Source organism: Dendropsophus ebraccatus, chromosome 10 (genome assembly GCF_027789765.1).
Source record: "Dendropsophus ebraccatus isolate aDenEbr1 chromosome 10, aDenEbr1.pat, whole genome shotgun sequence".
Lineage (NCBI taxonomy): Eukaryota > Metazoa > Chordata > Amphibia > Anura > Hylidae > Dendropsophus > Dendropsophus ebraccatus.
The window spans coordinates 78,397,455-78,417,268 of NC_091463.1; the positions used below are offsets into that span (position 1 = coordinate 78,397,455).

A 19,814-nucleotide genomic window follows, 5' to 3' on the forward strand; every position below is an offset into this window, starting at 1 on the left:
AGCAGCGGTCTGCTGCCACCGCTCCTGGTAAACAGAGCGACGGCAGCTGATCGTTGCTATCTTAGTCGTTTGTCTTTCAACATGCTGAAAGACAACGTTAGACAATAGTCTGCCGACATCTTTCATGTCAACTGATCTTTGCCTTCTATTACACAAAGCAATTATCGTCCGTAATGGCCCATAACCGGCCAAATGCGGCTGATAATCTTTTTGTGTAATAGGGCCTTAAGACATAGAAGTGCTTTGTCCTCTTCATGATACTAACACTTACCTTCTCTTTATTCCTGAGCTCATCGAACATCTGCTGAATCTCCAGCCTCCAGTCTTCTTGCAAGGAATGGAATGATTCAAGGGGCATCTGGAACATGGCCGACTGTTCTATGGTGGTCAGTTGCTCCAAAATGGTGCAAAATGAAGGGCGACTGTGAGGATCTGGGTTCCAGCATGCTGAAAGTATAATAAAAGATATGAGGATATTTATGATTATATATTTATTTATTATTATATTTACGAGGATGTTAATCCTACATCCAATAAACTTAGGTGGGATCAGGTCATGGCCTACTTAGCAGATTTTAAGATTGCATATAACTAAATGCCCAATCCTCTATATAACTGGTACCGTGAACTGGCAGAGAAATTTTTGAAATTGTTCCAGCCTACAGTGTCCGAATATATTATGGAACCTTTATGCCAGGGATGCAAAACAACACATATCAAAACCGGCTGTAACTAGAGGATCTAGCTGGAATAATGTATACAAAGTTAACACATAAGGTGAGAGAGAACAGTCTGAAGAAAGCGGTCCACCCAAAAATTAACATTACCTTCTAAGATCCTAACAAATGGATCCGGACAGGTCGATGGGATTGGGAGAGTCAGTTTGTTCATTGCAACTCCATAGGCAACAGCTAGAGCATCGATTTCCCGATAAGGCACCTCCCCAGTAAGCAACTCCCACAGAAGAACCCCGAAACTGCAAGACACAACAGAATATGGATTCCAATCATTGTCACATTCACAGAGGGAGACGGTGAAGAACAGAGTTACCACCTATGACCAGACCGTCTATGTACTGTATATTCTATAGTGGTATATCTTATATCCCCCGAAACCCCTGTCTGTCTGGCAAATTCTTACCTTTAACTCCTCTATAAAGCTTGAAATCTGTGGAGGAACACAACAGCAAGTGTTCAGTTTCTCTACAGCACCCCCACAGGGAAAATAGAGCATTACATAGCTCCCAATGGAATCAGCATGTTGCACCCTCCGAAGAAAAAGCTGCTCTACGATCTAATAGATAAAAATCCTGAACATCTAAAAACTTGGTATTCCCTAATAACCATTTGCCACAATGAGATAGTTATGAAATATAATGACCAGGAGACATGGACGTTACCTCCACACATCACTGCTCTTGGAAAACAGAGAGAGGCGGATGACTTCTGGAGCCATCCAAGCATAGGTGCCCGCTGCACTCATCTTTGTTGTCTTCTGCCACTCCCTGGCCAGACCAAAATCTGTGATCTTTAAGGTTTTGTTAAATAAGTCGTTGTTCTCAATTTTCTCAAGTATCAAGACTGGAAAAGAAATAAAAACAAAAAGAAATTTTATATACAATTTCAAATTTTCTTTAACTCACCATCAAGAATTTCATTGCATTGCAATCTTAAAACATGTATTTAGCAAAAATGCTTTTGCAAAACTATAATTCCCATCATGCCTGGACGGCCAAGGCTTTGGCTTGGCCTGTCTAGGCATGATGGTATATGTAGTCTTGCAACCGCCTAGAGCACCATGGTGGTGATTGAGTTTTCGTGATGGTTGATATTCAGGATACCACAATGCAAACCTAAGGGACTATCTTCTGGATGTCTAAAGTAGAGACTCCTCTGACCCCAAGAAGAGTTTCCTCTGGACGTCCCAAGACTAATCTTGTCTTACAGAAAGCAATCTAAAGCTAGTTCTATGGTGTCTTCATTATATAGTGTCAGGTCTTATAAGTTTTTATTCTAAGAATATGAGAACATTCCTGTTAATAATTACTTGAGGCGATTGTCCTTTAAATCTTAAATGATCTGTGACAACAAGCGTCCATTCCTACGGAGGATTCTGGGTAATGAATGCAAAATCAAGTCTTGCAAATGTTCAGGCCATAAAAACCAAGTAAATGATCCGGCATGATGGTATCACAGTAATAAGTAAATCCAGTAAAAATAAACAAACAATCGCTGTCACCTTTTGGCCTCAATCAGCTACGGTATGTTATTACTAAGGCCATTTGAGGCCGAAACGCGCCAAACACAATTTAAAGGATGTACATATTATTATTATTATTATTATTATTATTATTATTAAGAAATAAAGAGATGGATTTACCGAGATACCGTTGTCCTGCTAAGTTCTGTTTATAGGATCCCAGTATAAACAGGTGGTCTAGTTGGAAACACACCTAGGTATGCATAGGATTAATGTTCACTCTTTGGCTTGCAAACTTTGCATATACAATGCAGGAAAACACAGGTAGTACGGCCCCTCTGTATAGTTTTCTTAGCATGTTCTATTCCATTTTTCAAGGTGGTTCTCAGCTCAGTCTCTTATTTTATTATCTAAATCTAAGAGCTACATTCAGCACAGGACTTGGCACCGTGGCACTGTAAACACGGGATGGCATGGTTGTCAATGGGCGTCTTGTTTATGCTTTGTTTTCCCAGCAAGAAAAGCAAGCGGAGAACATTGAGGTGTCTTCCCCAGGACCAGAAGACCAAGTTATGGATTATATATACAATATACAGGGCCAGGCTATGGTGGGTAGATGCCATGCACCCTCCATTGGTACCCATCCCCTGATAGTGTATAAGTGGTCCAATAACATAGCATTAAAAGGGTTATACCACGATTAAAAGTTATCCCCAATCCATAGGATAGGTTCAGTTCTTTATTGTCCATGGCGCTTCAGGAGCTATTCTATTAAAGGGGTAGTTCACAATTTATTTTATTTAAAAAAAAATTTCAAATCAACAGGTGCCAGCAAGTGCCAGAGATTTGTAAATGACTTCTATTTAACAATATCCAGGCTTCCAGTACTTATCAGCTGCTGTTCGTCCTGCGGGAAGTGATGTATTCTTTCCAGTCTGACACAGTGCTCTCTGCTGCCACCTCTGTCCATGTCAGAAACTGTCCAAAGCAGCAGCAAATCTCCATAAAAAACCTTTCCTGCTCTCCAGACTGGAAAGATTACCACTTCCTGCAGGACATACAGCAGCCGATAAGTAGTGGAAAATGTGAGATTTTTTTTTTTTAATGATGAATCTCTTGCACTTTTTCTTTGTGAACTACCCCTTTAATTTTGGGCCACATTTCAGCACAGCCCTTGTGATCAGTGGGTCGGACCCCAACCAGTCCTCTACCCTTGATTGAGGATATCTTTTATGGCCCTTATACACAATGATGACCACCAATCCCAGACTGCAGTTTAGAGAATCCACGTTCCAGTACTAAACCATAACGCAGCTGAAATATTATAGAATTGTTTCGTGGATATAACTAATACGTCTGTGTATATTTGTTGCTTAGGGAATCCATTTGATAATGATAAGAGACAAACAAATGATGGGTGCATAGTTTCCTGGCTGAAGTGAGCAGCATTCAGACACACTGGCAATAGAATGGCAGACACAGCAGAAGTAATGTGTGCTCCGCTAAAAACATCATCACCGAGAACACAAATACATTGTAAAGGGCAAGATCCCACATGGTAGATGCAGAGGTCAGGAGGCCGGCATTAGAACTCATCAAAAAGGGACAAGGCAGAGGTAAATAGTGCAGAGCTAACACAAATAAAGTGTAAGGGTATATTCACACAAGACAGGTTTCCTAAAAAGCTATCTCCATTTAATATGAATATGGATGGTTTTGCAGTTGACTAAAGTATATGGAAGTGTCTCGTCTCTCCCCTAACAGACAATGTCAGGTGGGTGGGATTTTTTACTACCTGACCCTATCGTTCTGGGAGAGATAATCTAGTGTCAGATGTCTGGCTGCAGTTTACCCCTCGTTCATGTGTATGGGAGGTTGGGGAACAGCTGATAATGGAAGTGTATGGCTACCTTTACATTTATCTATCTAAGGCACCATGACTCTTCACTCTATCACCGCCCACATGACTACTGGTGAGCAATTCACTGGTTTGTGACTTAATTTTATCCTGAAAAGTAAAATGCAATAGAGCTCCGGATCAAGTAAACCAGAACGGAGCTGCAGTAGTCTGAACGCTACACAGTAAATGGAGGCCTTTAGGCTAAGGGTACTATTACACGGAACGATAGTTGGCCGAATCGGCCCGATTCGGCCGATTATCGCACTGTGTAATAAATACAACGATCAGCCAATGACAAGGATCATCAGCTGATCGTTGATATAGGTTTGAACCTATAATTGTCGTGCGCCGACTACGCATCGCTACATGCAATAGCGGTGCACGGCCGGCAACTGACGATTTACATTACCTATCCAGGATGCAGGGCTCATCTTGTGGTCTTCTTCTCCCCGAGTCCCGCACGCTCCAGCTTCAGAGCAGCCTGTCTCAGCTGAGACAGGCCGCTCTGAAGCTGGAGCATGCGGGACCCGGGGAGAAGAAGACCGCAAGAGGAGCCCTGCAGCCTGGATAGGTAATGTTTAAAGTTAAGAAAGGGCTGCAAGGACATCAGTAACGATGTCCCTGCAGCCCTTGTTGAACGATAATCGGGCCGGGTAATAGGTCCAGTAAACGAGCGCCGGCACTTGTTTACAGTTATTATCCGGGTTTCATCGGCCCGTGTAATACTACCCTAAGACTAGCAGCAGAATACAGTGATGAAATGCAGGAAGTGGGGGGTGGGACTTAGCTAGTGCTATACAGAGGAGAAAGCCTGGACTGTGTGCATGCACATTGAGCCTGTCTGCCTACTCAAAAGGGTCAACATTGTGCCTAAAAGGTAAATCAAGGCTTCCCTATTACCATCCATGAAGCACTGAGCAATTGTCCCTTGTATAAATACTTGTGTTCTTGCTATGTACACTCAGTGGCGGTCCTTGGCACCAAGCACCCCAAGCGATCGCTTGGGGCCCCCAACATCCAGGGGGGCCCCTCAGCCCTGCTCTTGTGCTCAAGACCGCTGGACAGGGCCGCTGCCCCCCTCACTGCTGCCATCTGAACTGTAACTATAAGCACTCGTAATGAGCGCTCATATTTACATGCAGCAGCAGCACTGACAGGGCAGGAGACATTGGCTCCCTTCCTGTCAGTCACTCTTGTGGCCGCAGGAAGGGTTTTCCCTGCAGTCACAAGTGGCAGCTTTGTCCTTGTGGTGCCGGCGCTCCAGTGACATCACTGGAGCATCGGCGCCAGGACAAGGGGAGCGCGCGGCCTCTTGTGATTGCAGGGAAAATCCTTCCTGCGGCCACAAGAGTGAAGAGAAGAGGAGACGCCCGGACCCAGGTGAGTATAAGTGTTTGTTTTATTGTGTTATATACTACATGGGAGGGGGAGCGCACATCGGGGGTCTATATAAATGGGGGGAGCACACAGGTGGACTATATAACAGGGGGAGCACACAGGGGGGCTATAGACTACTGGGGCTTCACAGAGGGGTCTATATACTACTGGGGGCAGCAGAATGGGGTCTATATACAACTTGGAGAGCACACAGGAGGTCTATATCCAAGTGGGGGAGCACACAGGGGGGCTATATAATACTGGGGGAGCACACAGGGGTCTATATACTACTGGTGGGGCACACAGGGGGTCTATATACTACTGGGGGAGCACACAGGGGTCTGTATACTACTGGGGCAGCACACAAGGGGTCTATATAATACTGGTGGGGCACACAGGGGGTCTATATGCTACTGGGGTAACCACACAGGGGATTTATATACTACTGGAGGAGCACACAAGGGTCTATATACTACTTGTGAGGCACACAGGCGGTCTATATATAACTGGGGTTGCACACAGGGGTCTGTATACTACTGGGGCAGCACACAAGGGGTCTATATAATACTGGTGGGGCACCCAGGGGGTCTATATGCTACTGGGGTAACCACACAGGGGATTTATATACTACTGGAGGAGCGCACAGGGGTCTATATCCAAGGGGGGGAGCACACAGGAGGTCTATATCCAAGTGGGGGAGCACACAGGGGGGCTAAATACTAGTGGGGGAGCACACAGGGGGTATATTCAACTGGGAGCAGCACACAGGGGGTCTATATACAACTGGGGCAGCACACATGAGGTCTATATACTTCTGGGGGAGCACACGGGGGGCTATATATAATTGGGGGAACACACAGGGGTCTATATAATACTGGGGGAAGCAAACAAGGGGTATATACTACTGGGGGCAGGACACAAGGGGTATATACTATTGGGGGCAGCACACAAGGAGTATATATTACTTGCGGTAGTGCACAAGGGGTATATACTACCGGGGGCAACACACAGCGGTCTATTGTTTTGGAACGTGTGCCGAGGGGGGGGCCCCAGACATAACTTCGCTTGGGGCCCCAGAAATGCCAAGACCGTCCCTGTGTACACTATGCTGCCTCCTAAATATAATCTCTCTCTCTCCCTCCATTTAGTCATCATCAGCATTTCACTGCTTAGACCAGGGCTGCTGTTGTGATGTAACCCATTACTTGCTGTTGGCACAGCCATGTTCATGAAGGTAGGGTGAGCCTGATAACAGTAAGAACACTTTGACTAGCTACCACCAAGATACCTGCTAACAAGTAGAGAACATTATAACTTTTCTCCCTCCTAGTAAAAGATACTGACACCACCAGGGCATGTCTACTTTGCAAACCATCTTATTCCAAAGATTAATTGCTAAGACCTAGTTATTTCTGCACAAAGTCACGATCTTTGCCATTGTCAGCACCGAATATTTCTTCTCCCTGCTGCCACTCCTTTAAGGCTGAAGGCCTCGGGTATCAATACTAGAGGCTGCAGGTACCTGCAGAGACAAGAAGTACAGAGCTCTGTAGCTACCATTCACTATGTCAATATAGTCACTGTGTCTAGAGTAGAATATTTATGCAAAAGAATAGACGTGTATATACAAATGACGGGAAGCCTGCGAGGGCTTAACCCTTTGGGACAAACTCGGACGGAGATAAACTTCTATAAAAGCCATTAGCACCACTCCTATGACTCTTATAAATCGATATCAGTGCTCCGTATCTTATAATTCTGGTTGTGGTTTCTCGTAGTAGAACGTACAATTACAAGTGAATAGTGGCGTGGCATTGGAGTGGTTAAAACCGAGAGGAGAAAGTCAAACAGGTTTCAGGAGAGGAGTGTGTGAAAGGTCAGTGTGTACTGATACTGAAACAGCCACAGGATACACCTCCCCCTCACATGCTACTACTACTCCTTCAACAACATGGGTACTGCTACATCGGACCAGGCACTGATGCTGGCGATACTGCTCCAAACCAGTGACAGACGCCATAAACTACACCAAGCACTATCACAACCGATTAGAACCATGGGTCTCCAAACTGCGGCCCTCCATCTGTTGCTAAACCACAACTCCCATCATGGAGTTGGCTGTCAAGGCATGATGGGAATTGTAGTTTTGCAACAGCTGGAGGGCCGCAGTTTAGAGACCCATGGATTAGAAGATACTACTACTATACCCTGACATTATATAGGTACTGCTATGCCCGGCTAGTGACACTAGGCACTACTACTATTACACCTTGACATGATACACCACTACAATGGACCAATACAAAGTATAATAACTAGTACCCGAAGGCAAAGCATATGCATGCTTGTTGTAGTGGGCACAAAACTAGACCTTTATAACTACAAAGCTATAAGAGAACAGAAGCTATAAATGTAAGAACTAGAGGGAGATTTATCAAACATGGTGTAAAGTGAAGCTGGCTCAGTTGCCCCTAGCAACCAATCAGATTCCACCTTTCATTCCTCACAGGCTCTTTGGAAAATGAAAGGTGGAATCTGATTGGTTGCTAGGGGCAACTGAGCCGGTTTCACTTTACACCATGTCTCCCTATAATAGTATGTCATGTGAGAACCAGGTAACATGGATAGGACTGCTGTATATATAAATCCTATACAAGTCATCAATCGCTGGACAGTCACTTAGGAGCTGGTTTCTAATCCAGAAAAAAACCTTTAAGATGGACCCTTAGCTTAGGTAACACTTTATATAAAGCAGAATGCCTTATAACAGCAACAACGTATACAAGGGGGGTGCTTTCATGGTTTTTACCACCCCATTTTCACTGTATAAGCATCAGGGCTGAGATGATAAATAAGCGAGGGTAGGTGCCTGTGCCTACTGGGAGACCTCACCTACCTGGCAGCAGAACCCGTCTACCTACTGGCAGAACCTACCTACCAGACAGCAGAACCTGTCTACTTACCGTGATTCCCCGAAAATAAGACAGTGCCTTATAGAAATGTTTTCTCCCAAAGAGGCACTGTCTTATTTTCAGGGAATGTTTTATTTCTCCCAGACCCCCACCCCCCCACCCGGAATACTTATCAACGTCCTCGAGCGGTGGGACGTGCATCACGTGACCTCTGGTGCATGTAATTACATGGTCCACGAGGACCTTACTTTCGCGGGGCACCTAAATTTCGGGGGGTGCCTTCGTTTAGGGTGAGGGTGCCTTATTTTCAGGGGGACGCCTTACTTTAGGCTAGTTGGGGTGTCTTATTTTAGCAGTATGTCTTATTTTTGGGGAAACACGGTACTTGACAGCAGAACCTGTCTACTTACTGGGAGGACCTACCTACCTGACAGCAGAACCCGTCTACCTACTGGCAGAACCTACCTACCAGACAGCAGAACCGGTCTACTTACTAGGAGAACCTACCTACCAGACAGCAGAACCTGTCTACTTACTGAGAGAACCTACTTACCAGACAGCAGAACCTGCCTACTTACTGGGAGAACCTACCTACCAGACAGCAGAACCTGTCTACTTACTGGCAGAACCTACCTACCAGACAGCAGAACCTGCCTACTTACTGGGAGAACCTACCTGACAGCAGAACCTGTCTACTTACTGGCAGAACCTACCTACCAGACAGCAGAACCTGTCTACTTACTGGCAGAACCTACCTACCAGACAGCAGACACTGTCTACTTACTGGGAGAACCTACCTGCCCGACAGCAGAACCTGTCTACTTACTGGCAGAACCTACCAGACAGCAGAACCTGTCTACTTACTGGGAGAACCAACCTACCTACCAGACAGCAGAACCTGTCTACTTACTGGGAGAACCTACCTACCATACAGCAGAATCTGTCTATTTACTGGGAGGACCTACCTACCAGACAGCAGAACCTGTCTACTTACTGAAAGAACCTACATACCCAACAGCAGAACCTGTCTACTTACTGGGAGAACCTACCTACCAGACAGCAGAACCTGTCTACTTACTGGGAGAACCTACATACCCAACAGCAGAACCGGTCTACTTAGAGGAAGAACCTATTTAACCAACAGACGAACCTGTCTACAGGGGAAAACTACCTTCTTACTGGGCAAACCTAGATTCCTTCTGTGACGGCCTACCTTCATATTGTGGAACCTACGTACCTATTAAGGGAGTCCTACCTTCCCCTTCCCTCAACCCACTTACCTACCCGGTTTACCAAGAAGGGGAATTATTACTCTTTGGGGTAGTATTGGCGGCAAAAAAATAAAGAGGGTGCAGGGAAAGCGAGGACCATGAGATTGTTTTCCCTTGAATAGATTCTGTAGGTATGAGTCATGGCTGCAAGAAGTCATTATGGCGGTATAAGCTGAATGGAGAAGAAAAGAAACTGGCTTCAAGGGGATTTCACCTGTGAGTCAATGGCACGGTCCTCACAGCACCCACCATTTATACATAGTACTGGTATATACCACTATGGTCTCATTATGGTGGTAATTAGAGATAAGTACATTTCTAGTGTCCTGTGGCGAAAAAATACAGTGTGTACTTGGCCTGATTTTTATGACTGACATGGACATACACTCCAGTGATCTACATATATACAAGAACAAACAGCAACCACCCAGCTTCCTAGTAACTCTGCATACAGACATTGATGCACAATGAAACAGATTTACTGCCCTGCCCCGTTTCTCAAAGGAATACATTGTATTTTCAGCAGTATACTGTTAAAAAAAACGATTAACAAAAAACAAGAAAATGGCCTTAGGCTTAAAGGGAATGTGTTATCGGTAAATTGTTTAAATAATGTTTTTATGTTAAAGATGTTAAGAAGTTACTTAAGACTAAATAAAATTTGTTGAATTAAAAAAAAAAGGTATTGAGAATTTTTGGTAACATTTTTTTTTCTAATTTTCTATTTTTCCATCTATATTATAAAATAATCATAAAATCTTCCAGTTCTCATTTTCACCACTGAGGCTAAATCTAAGCTGAGACTTCCTGTTGTGTCTGTGGTGATAAGAGGAGGCTGCTGTAAAGTGATCTGTACAGTATTGCAGCGACATGTGACACCAGTAGATAGAGGAGACAATAGCAGCTTCCTGTTGAATGACCTCCTCAAAAGTCACAGAGCGCGCTCAGTAACGTTCCACATTTATCTCAAGGGGACAGACTCTATTGTCGTCTATGTCCATGAGGCTTGCTGTAATGCATGTCACCAAATGCTGTTAAAAACAGTTTAGGCAATATGGTTGCCCCCATAACAATGTACAAAAAGTGTAATTAATAAAAATAAAAACAGATTAGAATAAAAGAAAGGGTTTTAGTATTTGACTCTAATCAGTAAAAAAAAAAAAAAAAAAAAAATAGGTGACACATTCCCTTTAAAGGGGTTTGCAGGGCAGTAATACTGCAATAAGAGTATTATACTGTCCCTATGGATTAATTTTCAAGGTCAACTTAGAAGCTACATCTACTACTCAGGGGATAGGTCATCACTGTTTCTCAAAAACAAAAAAAAAGTGTGAACATTGTCTTAAAGGGGTTGTCCCACAAAATCAAGTTAGGCCCTATCTTTAGTATAGGGGATAACTAAATGATTGCAGGGGTCCAACTGCTGTCTTAAAGGCCTCCCAGCTCATTCTAGTGGTTGATGGGGGTCTGACCACCCAGACCCGACCAACCAAAACTTTTGTCCAATGTCAAACGTTTTCTAAACTGACAAGGACTCTTTAAGACCTTGTTTTCTCCTTAAAGGAACTAAAAGATAAGCAAAATTACCAGCAGTCCTATAAGAAAAAAAAAAACACACATAAAAAACACAGCTACCTCTTTTAACCTGTCCGTACAGAAGAACGCTCAGCTCAGATGAGCTTTCATGTGTTATGAATTGATGGGAGATAAGCCTCTGTCAGACTCCTCTGGCAGCGGCTTGTCTCCCCAAGAACAAAAAAACAGGCATCCAAAATTGAACATACCCCTCCCTACACCCCTTCAGCGGTTATGGAGGAATTTGGAGGGCCACATACACATTAGGTGGTAGGCACATACACCTAATCTTTAATAAAATTCTGAATATGCCGGATTTTACCAGACTATATAGTAAACCTGCAATAGGCAGCACAACTTTCCAGCTACATCCAGGGAAGTTGGCTTTGTTTGGCTTTTTGTTAGCTGTAGTTACAGTAAAAGGTTGCTAATAGACAATGTTTGTGCTATTAATCTGGGCACAGCATGGTGCCATTTACCATGGTACCATGGCAGTATAGTCATATATATATATATATATATATATATATATATATATATATATATATATAAATAAAAGCTACTGGGGTGAACCAGAACCTGGAGAACCTTGCTCCAAACAGCACAGTGCCGTCCATTTTATCCTCCCTCTGAAGCTTGTGACATAGTAATGTAATGCTTGTGTGATGTGTAATGGCACATTGTGACAAACTCAGCTTTGCTGCACCTGTTCCAACACAGAATGGCACAGTATGATGGATATACAGAAAGAAAGCAGTGTAGTGGTAAAGTACTGAAGTTACTAGATGGCTGCTTTAATTTTCTCCAACCCTCCAACCTGCCATAGGATATAGTGACATAGTGCAGTAAAATTGTCAGAATCATGGCGAAAAACGTGATCTATCTCGTCATATAATTACATACACCCCTAGGCCTAAAGCACATGGCTAAGCTTTCTGGCACTAAACAGTATATATGGTTCCCAACTGCAGAGACATTGCCATTGCATTTACCACCATATGGTGTTTTCATATAGCACCGTGTTATGGAGATATTTCTTCTGTACAGAATCCAATGGAGCGTGACACATATCTCTGACTATGTATTGCCCAATAGAGTTAAGGGTGTCATTATGGCTCTGTGCAAGTACTAGCTTATATAGAAGGGAGTCCTTAAAGCAATGTTTCCCAACCTGGAGCTCTCCAGCTGTTGCATAACCACAACGCCCATCATGCAGAATGGGGAACACTGCCTAAGAGAAATGAAAACCAGAAGTCACTACTGTGTAGAACGACATTACTGTAGGCCCAGCGGGAAGCCATGGTATTTTATGAAAACAAGGAAATGGCATGATATCAGGAGTGTAACAAAGAAATATTCACCTTGACAAAATTAGCATTTAAAGGGGTGGTCAGGTTCTCTGGTTTCAGAAAGTTATACAGATTTGTAATTTACTTCTATTTAAAAATCTCAAATCTTCCCATACTTATCAGCTGCTGTATGTCTCTGCTGTCACCTCAGTCCATGTCAGGAACTGTCCAGAGCAGTAGCAAATACCCATAGAGAACCTTTCCTGACATGTACAGAGAGCAATGTTTCAGACTGAAAAGAATCCACCACTTCCTGCAGGACATACAGCAGCTGATAAGTACTGGAAGACTTGATATTGTTAAACAGAAGTAAATTACAAATCTATATAACTTTCTGACACCAGTTGATTTGAAAGAATGTTTTTTTTTGCCGGAGTACCCCTTTAAATATAGAAAAAAAACCTTGTAAAAAAATTAGCTAAATTTGAAGACGTGAAAAATTTGTTAAATTAGAAAACGTGAAAAATTAGCTAAATTAGCGTTTGCATTCAGTAGTGGTTCTGTCCTTATATAATATGCTGATGAGTTGTTCCACTATTTACTGTCTTATCCGATTAATATTTAATTTCAGATAATTGTTGTATCAGTTTTTGGGAACACAATTACATGACACCATCAGCGCTTACAAATAAGAGTCAACGCAGTTATTATGAAAATATAGGATGAAGTTTTTTCTATCAGAACTGATATTGGATGCAGTCTATATGAGGATGACAAGTATTTCTATGGAGAAACCAATATGCAGTAAGAGTACCTAACTGGTTCTTTGGTAGGGACAAAGCTATAGGGATTACAGAGGTGGACCCAGTGCTAAAGGGCCCACTGCCCCATGGGACCACCCTCACCCAACCAGAGTGGTATTGTTGAGTGTTATCACAACTAGAGTGGCCTGTTGAGTGTCATCTGTTGGTTGCCCGCAATCACGGACCGACCATACACGTATAAGGGAGGCCTAAAGTCCCCAGATCACAGTCCAGACTGTATACCCGTATTTTCTGGCGTATAAGACGACCCCCGACTTTTCCAGTTAAAATATAGAGTTTGGGATATACTACCTGTATAAGACTACCCCTCTTCCAAAACACACCAAATAAAAAATAATAAAAAACATCAGACAGCAGCGAGATATGAGAGGTAGAGATGGAGGTACAGTAATACCGGTAGGATACAAGGGCGGCCAGATGAGTGATAGAGGGGTGTTTTTCTGGGCACAGCGCCACTCTACCGTATCTCTTTTTTTCAATACCCCGGACGCCTGCAGCTTGCTCTGCCCTTCATACGGTTGCCGCATACATTTTTGAGCTCTACCCACCGTATGCGGCGACCACAGATTCTCTGGTCCAGTTCCAAAGTTTTTCAGCACTCGCCCTATAAGACGACACCCGGCGTATAAGATGACCCCTGACTTTTGAGAAGATTTTCCTGGGTAAAAAGGGGTCTTATATGCAGTAAAATACAGTATGTCCTATTCATTTGCAGGCAAATCCACACTCAATAGTCCTGTGCATTAGCCCACAGACAAGAACGGGTCCTATACGGTTTACAATTGCAGGGCCTTGGACCATATTCTACAGCTGTGTGAAGGAGGCCTTAGTATTTTAGGCGGCACGTAGTAGTTGTTATGGCATCTTGCATTAGAGCCCAGGAGCTTCGACAGCATGGAGGCACAGAGTATAAATAGCGGGGCTCATGTATCTATGTGCTGTCATTCAGAAATATTATTCAGTATTTAAAGGGGTTTATTGCCAATGGATAACATTCTAACTATGCTATGATTTATCGTTAGGATATTCCACACATTAAAAGGGGTTGAAGGGGTAACATTTCTCCTTAAAGGTGTGGAGAGACTTAAAGGCTCCACATGCTCCACCGAGAATTCTGAGAGGAAAGGTATGCAAAGCAGCTCTGCCCACCATTTACAGGTAGCTTTCCTTTCACTTCTATGGTTATGCTCCTTTAAGAAGCCTCGGAACATGACTGGGGATTTAATAGAACGAGAAAGGACCCAACTCTGGGAGCTCCACCAATTCCAAAAACTTTCGTCAACAGTCCTCCCGTATGGGGGTGCTATTGGCTTCCTGCTGTACAGTGAATGACAACACAGCCCTCTCAGGTCAACACTTAAATGAAGGAGCTGAAGTGCTGAATCTAGTGCTGTGTCCCCTTTCATTCTGGGGATCAATGAGGGCTGACTGCCAGGATGTGATGGCATACTCTAGTAACATGACACCACTTCCTATAGTTATAAAGCCCCTTTAATGGCTAATAAATTTGATTTGCTATGAAGGCCTGATTGGTGGGATCTCTAGGATTATACTGTGTCCTATAGACTTGCCATGAGTATATAAAATCAATATGCCTGTTATTTATGGAAAACCCCATTTTACATGGTCCTCCTTAGGACACATTCCCTCACAAAGTTGGTACAGGGATGTAGCCATAGAGAGTGTAGAAGTACGAGTCACACTCAGGCCCTGGTACCTAAAGGGGCACTAGGTTCCCTGTGCTACATCAGTAATTTACCTGGCACATTATTTGATGGGTCCTGTCCCATATTTCTCACCAGGGCCAAGGAGCTTCAGGATACTTATCAGCTTTGCCACGAACAAGGCCATGACAAACGGTCCATAAACAGAGAAATACGAATGCATGGCCTTGTTCAGGACTAGAGATGAGCGAACCTCAAGCATGCTCGGGTCCATCCAAACTCGATCGTTCGGCATTTGTTTAGCGGTGACTGCTGAAGTTGGATAAAGCTCTAAGGTTGTCTGGAAAACATGGATACAGCCAATGACTATATCCATGTTTTCCACATAGCCTTAGGGCTTTATCCAACTTCAGCAGCCACCGCTAATCAATTGCCGAATGATCGGGTTTGGATGAATTCGAGCATGCTCCAGATTCGCTCATCTCTATTCAGGACCGATATTGCGAATTATGGCAAATTCTGAATATGGGCCATAGGCTATATCTGACCTTTATATCATGACATTTAAAAAGAGCTCAGGGTACATTTTAGGGAGAGGCAGTACAGAACCCCACACCGTCATCCACCCACCTTAGGCTAGGGCTACACAGCATCTCATGGCCCCATCGCAATGTGCACTGCTACATTTCAACTAATGATAGTGAATTTGGCCACGTTACAACCTGCACGTTACCGGGACCATGTTCGACCACAATCACTATTACTAGTTGTGATTTCAGCAGAGTAACAATTCAATGTTATGTAACATGTCCATAACTCACCATGTAGCCCAATCCTCAAATAACAGTCACTACCTCTCTTTATAGACACTTACTATTGCTGGACTTCAGGTCCCTGTGGATGATGGGTACAATGGCCTTGCTGTGTAGGTACTTCATGCCCCGTGCGATCTGCACTGCCCAGTTGACTAGGACATGAGCTGGGACTTTTTTTCCAGCCAAGGCCCGATGTAGCGGTCCACCTCTTGCATACTCCATGACCAAGCAAAGATGCGGAGGGGTCGTACATACTCCTTTCAAGGCTATAATGTTGGGGTGATGCAACATGCAAAACAGCTTGGCTTCCTGTCTGACGTTTTCCGCCGTTACATTGATATCTTCATCAGGATCATGTCGTACTGCCTTAACAGCAACCTCATCTCCTCGCCATATTCCCTTGTAGACCTTTCCGAAACCTCCAACTCCAATGATTTCCTCCAAATCCAGCTCCTCAAACTTTATCTGCAGTGGATGGGGGAAATCTTTTGGGGCCTGCCAGGTGGTATACTTAAGGTCACTGACCACATAGTTGCTTGGAAAGATACCCACTTGGTCTCTGACTTTTCCAGTCCACCAACCTTCATCGCCAGAGACTGTGGAGTCCTTGGAGAGGATCTCCACCAAGTCACCCCTCCTTAATGTGAGTTCCTCTTCTGCTGTGGCCTCATAGTCAAAAACAGCTGTCCACAAAGGATTGGAGCCCCCGTAATCCTCCACGTCATGCCACATGCCATTTTCCTTTGGGTTTTTAGAGTTTTGCCACAACATGGTCCCAGGTTTTGGAAACCCATCCATGCCAGCAGGTCAAGGTAGAGAAGTTATCATTTTAATCTATGCTAATCCCAAAGTTACACTTGTCCAATGTACATGTTCCCATCATAAAGAGAAGTAAAGACGTCCAAGACCAGTTGAACATAAATTGGCCCCTGGCTAAACCCAGCATCAACTCCATTACTCATTTTTCCATCCATCTTCCATTCTGTCGATCAAACCGGTTTAGTGAAATTGCTTAAACCAGGCCAGATCCTTCAGGTACATCAGGGTGGAACTAGGTGACTGTCTACAGTCTATAAATCCTGGAACTTCAAGCCTTGGAAAGCTTCAAACAGGAACTGTGAGGGATTAAGAAAAGTTCTATGTTAAATCCTTGGTAAAATTATCAAAGATGTCTTTAAGGTAGCGTGGAACGTCTTGTTTTTCTGCCCACGTTCCAGCACTCGTGTTTACCAGAATCCTCCCTGATCTCCGGTATATAGAGATCTGGAAGGGTTAAACCATGTCTGTGCTTATTTGATCTATAGAAATCCGATGCTGCTGTTTGACACCGACCTGTCTACCTGTCACACAGCATTGTCACGGGGATTAAGGTTACATTTTGTCACATACGAACCATGCATTTACCGTTGGTGGACGTTTATGGGAACAGGTCAGACAGCCGATACGTAACAGACGTACAGTATAATATATATATAGATCTGACGGGAATCCATTATCAGGAGAGGAGACTGCTGTGTTTTCAATATAGGGATATCCCATGGTCGGACATGGGCAGACTACCATGGGATCTTGTATGTAATATATAAAGAGCAGGATACTATTATTGGATCCGGCAGAGATATGCTGATAGATGTGATTGTCAGGAGGGGATCGGTCAGCGCCGGGTCAGTATACGGAATATTAGCAGCATCACAGGATTCTATAGACGAGTTCTTCAGCCCCGATATTATTACAAGTACAGAATAATATAATTGATACAACCACATATAGTAACATATATAATCCAGTAGATCACGTACCTCGTAAATCCATGTTCGGGATCTGTTTTACCATAGAATTATGATCTCTCGCTTGCAGCATACAGGGATCTAAAGCAGCAATTGTATGTAGACAGGCACAAATTCCCACAATCTTCACATCATCCCCAGCAGCAGCATCACCACCATCATCATCATCATCATCCTCCTCATCATCATCTGTCCTTTCCTCTATGACAAGGTGAAGACGGGATCATTCTCCAACATCACCTGCAGGAATCTAGCTTTAGCCCCTCTCCCCGGGGTAATGGTTTCCATTCACCTTACACAGGCTGTCAGCTGTTCCAGGCACAGCAGATACACAGCCACCCCCACACCTCCCTGCTTCTGTCCAATTGCATTGTGGGAGATGTAGTTTCCCATGTGGTGCAAAGAGACAATTGCAGAGTGTGACCAGCAGGTTGTGCCCTGCAGTCCATGTGGGGCCTGGAAACGTTCATTTAAACACGCACAGCCCCATTGTTACGTTACAGGTTTTACTTGTTTACTACCTTATTTATATTAAGTGCATATTCTATTTGTATACTGCGTCTATGGAAAATCCTGCATTGGGCAAATGGAAGACATTAGCATTAGTTTCATTCATTATGTGGGACATTTTGCATTTAGCAATTTGCAATAGGTATTCGTTATTTCATATAGAATATGCTGGGAATTGTAGTTCCACAACAGTAACCAATCAGCCGGAAATTAGGCTGCATTCACACGTCTCGTAAAATTGTCTGTGGTTGTGGATCCACGACCATGGAAATTTTAGGAACCATTTAAGTGAATGCAGGTATTCACGTGATATGTGCTGCGACTCCCCAATGCGAAATAAAAGGACATGTCCTAGTGCGGATTGCGGCACAGATCCGCCCCGCCACCCGGCAGCAGAGATGACAGAAAACAACTACTCGCTTACTCCCCCCATGCTGGTGAATGTGTGCGCTGGCCGGCACGGGGGGAGTAGGCAAGTAGTTGTCATCTACGCTCCTGTCATCTCTGCTGCTGGGCAGAAGGAGGGCAGCACTTTTGGGGATCCGTGCCGCACTCCTAATCTGGTCATCGCGGCGCAGCATGGATAGTGTGAATGAGACCTTAGACCTGGAATCTGATAGGTTACTTGGTTTGTATACAGTCCCCATTGGGCCTCATGTATGAAGCCTGAAAACTAGTGCAATTAGGGGTTGCCTATAGCAACCACTTAAAGTGGGACTGAAAATGAAAGCAGTCATCGGATAGGTTGCTATGGGCAACGCCTCCACTTTACATCAGTTTACATGTGGTATTGCAGCTCAGTTCCATTTGCGTAAATAGCGCTGAGTTGTAATACCACATACAACCTGAGGACAGGTGTGGCGCTTGTTGTGGACGAAAACATCTATGTTTTCCTAATTCAGAGGGTTTTTTTGTTTTTGTTTTTTTTTTTACAAAAAAACAACAACATATTTTCTTTCAGATTCGCAATGGGTTTTCCAATAGACCGAACCATTGTATAAACATAGCTGACAAGATTGTTACCAGATTGGGGGAGAACGGCAGCCATTGTCCTCCCCCTCCATCATCTGTCATAATCCTTACACACCCCACACAGCAGTAAATCTGTGTCACCTACCGGCCACCTTTTCCGTTGCTTAGCAACAACCCAAATTTTCAGCCATTTGCTTAACAAACAGATTCAATATGGTGTCTGAAGAGCACCTAGGTTATTATCAGTATTTTTAATAGTCCATGTTAGGGTATTAAGGCTACTTCGCGATTTTGTCCACTAAGGCCCCATTCACACGTCCGTGTCAGTTTTTACTGTCAGGAAATCCTGATCAGGAGACTTCAAATGTCATCAGGATAGTATCAGGATTTCCTGACAGTAATCCGTTTTTACCTTCAGGAAACCATCAGGAAAAACCTTCAGGATTTCCTGATGAGAAGAAAAATAGGACATGTATTTCTGCAAACTGGATGGTCACAGCTTGCAGAATTACAACTCCCATCATGCTTGGCTGACAGGTCATGATGGAAGTTGTACTTCTGCAGTCTGTGGTCACCCAGGTTGCAGTACATGATGGGAGTTGTACCTCTGCAGCCTGTGGCCATCCAGGTTGCAGAAGTACAACTCCCATCATGACCTGTCAGCAGGGGCATGGTGGGAGTTGTACTTCTGCAACCTGGATAGCCACAGGCTGCAGAAG

At 43.9% G+C, this 19,814-nt stretch overlaps 1 protein-coding gene across 2 annotated transcripts in view; it reads right to left on the bottom strand.

The window, feature by feature from the left end:
* MAP3K10 (mitogen-activated protein kinase kinase kinase 10) overlaps positions 1–17,956 on the bottom strand; it is a 30,268-nt gene extending 12,312 nt beyond the window's left edge. The window contains exons 1-5 of one of the 2 annotated variants that reach the window (XM_069943514.1): positions 17,626–17,956; positions 15,886–16,941; positions 1,400–1,580; positions 828–976; positions 272–447 (exon numbers count right to left, since the gene is read on the bottom strand). In XM_069943514.1, coding sequence (XP_069799615.1) covers positions 272–447; positions 828–976; positions 1,400–1,580; positions 15,886–16,624 — 1,245 coding nt within the window. In that variant the 5' untranslated portion in view covers positions 16,625–16,941; positions 17,626–17,956. Of the gene's footprint in view, positions 1–271; positions 448–827; positions 977–1,399; positions 1,581–2,379; positions 2,442–15,885; positions 16,942–17,625 lie in introns of those variants that run through there. The other variant, XM_069943515.1, reaches the window with a different exon arrangement.
* Positions 17,957–19,814: the final 1,858 nt, after the last annotated feature.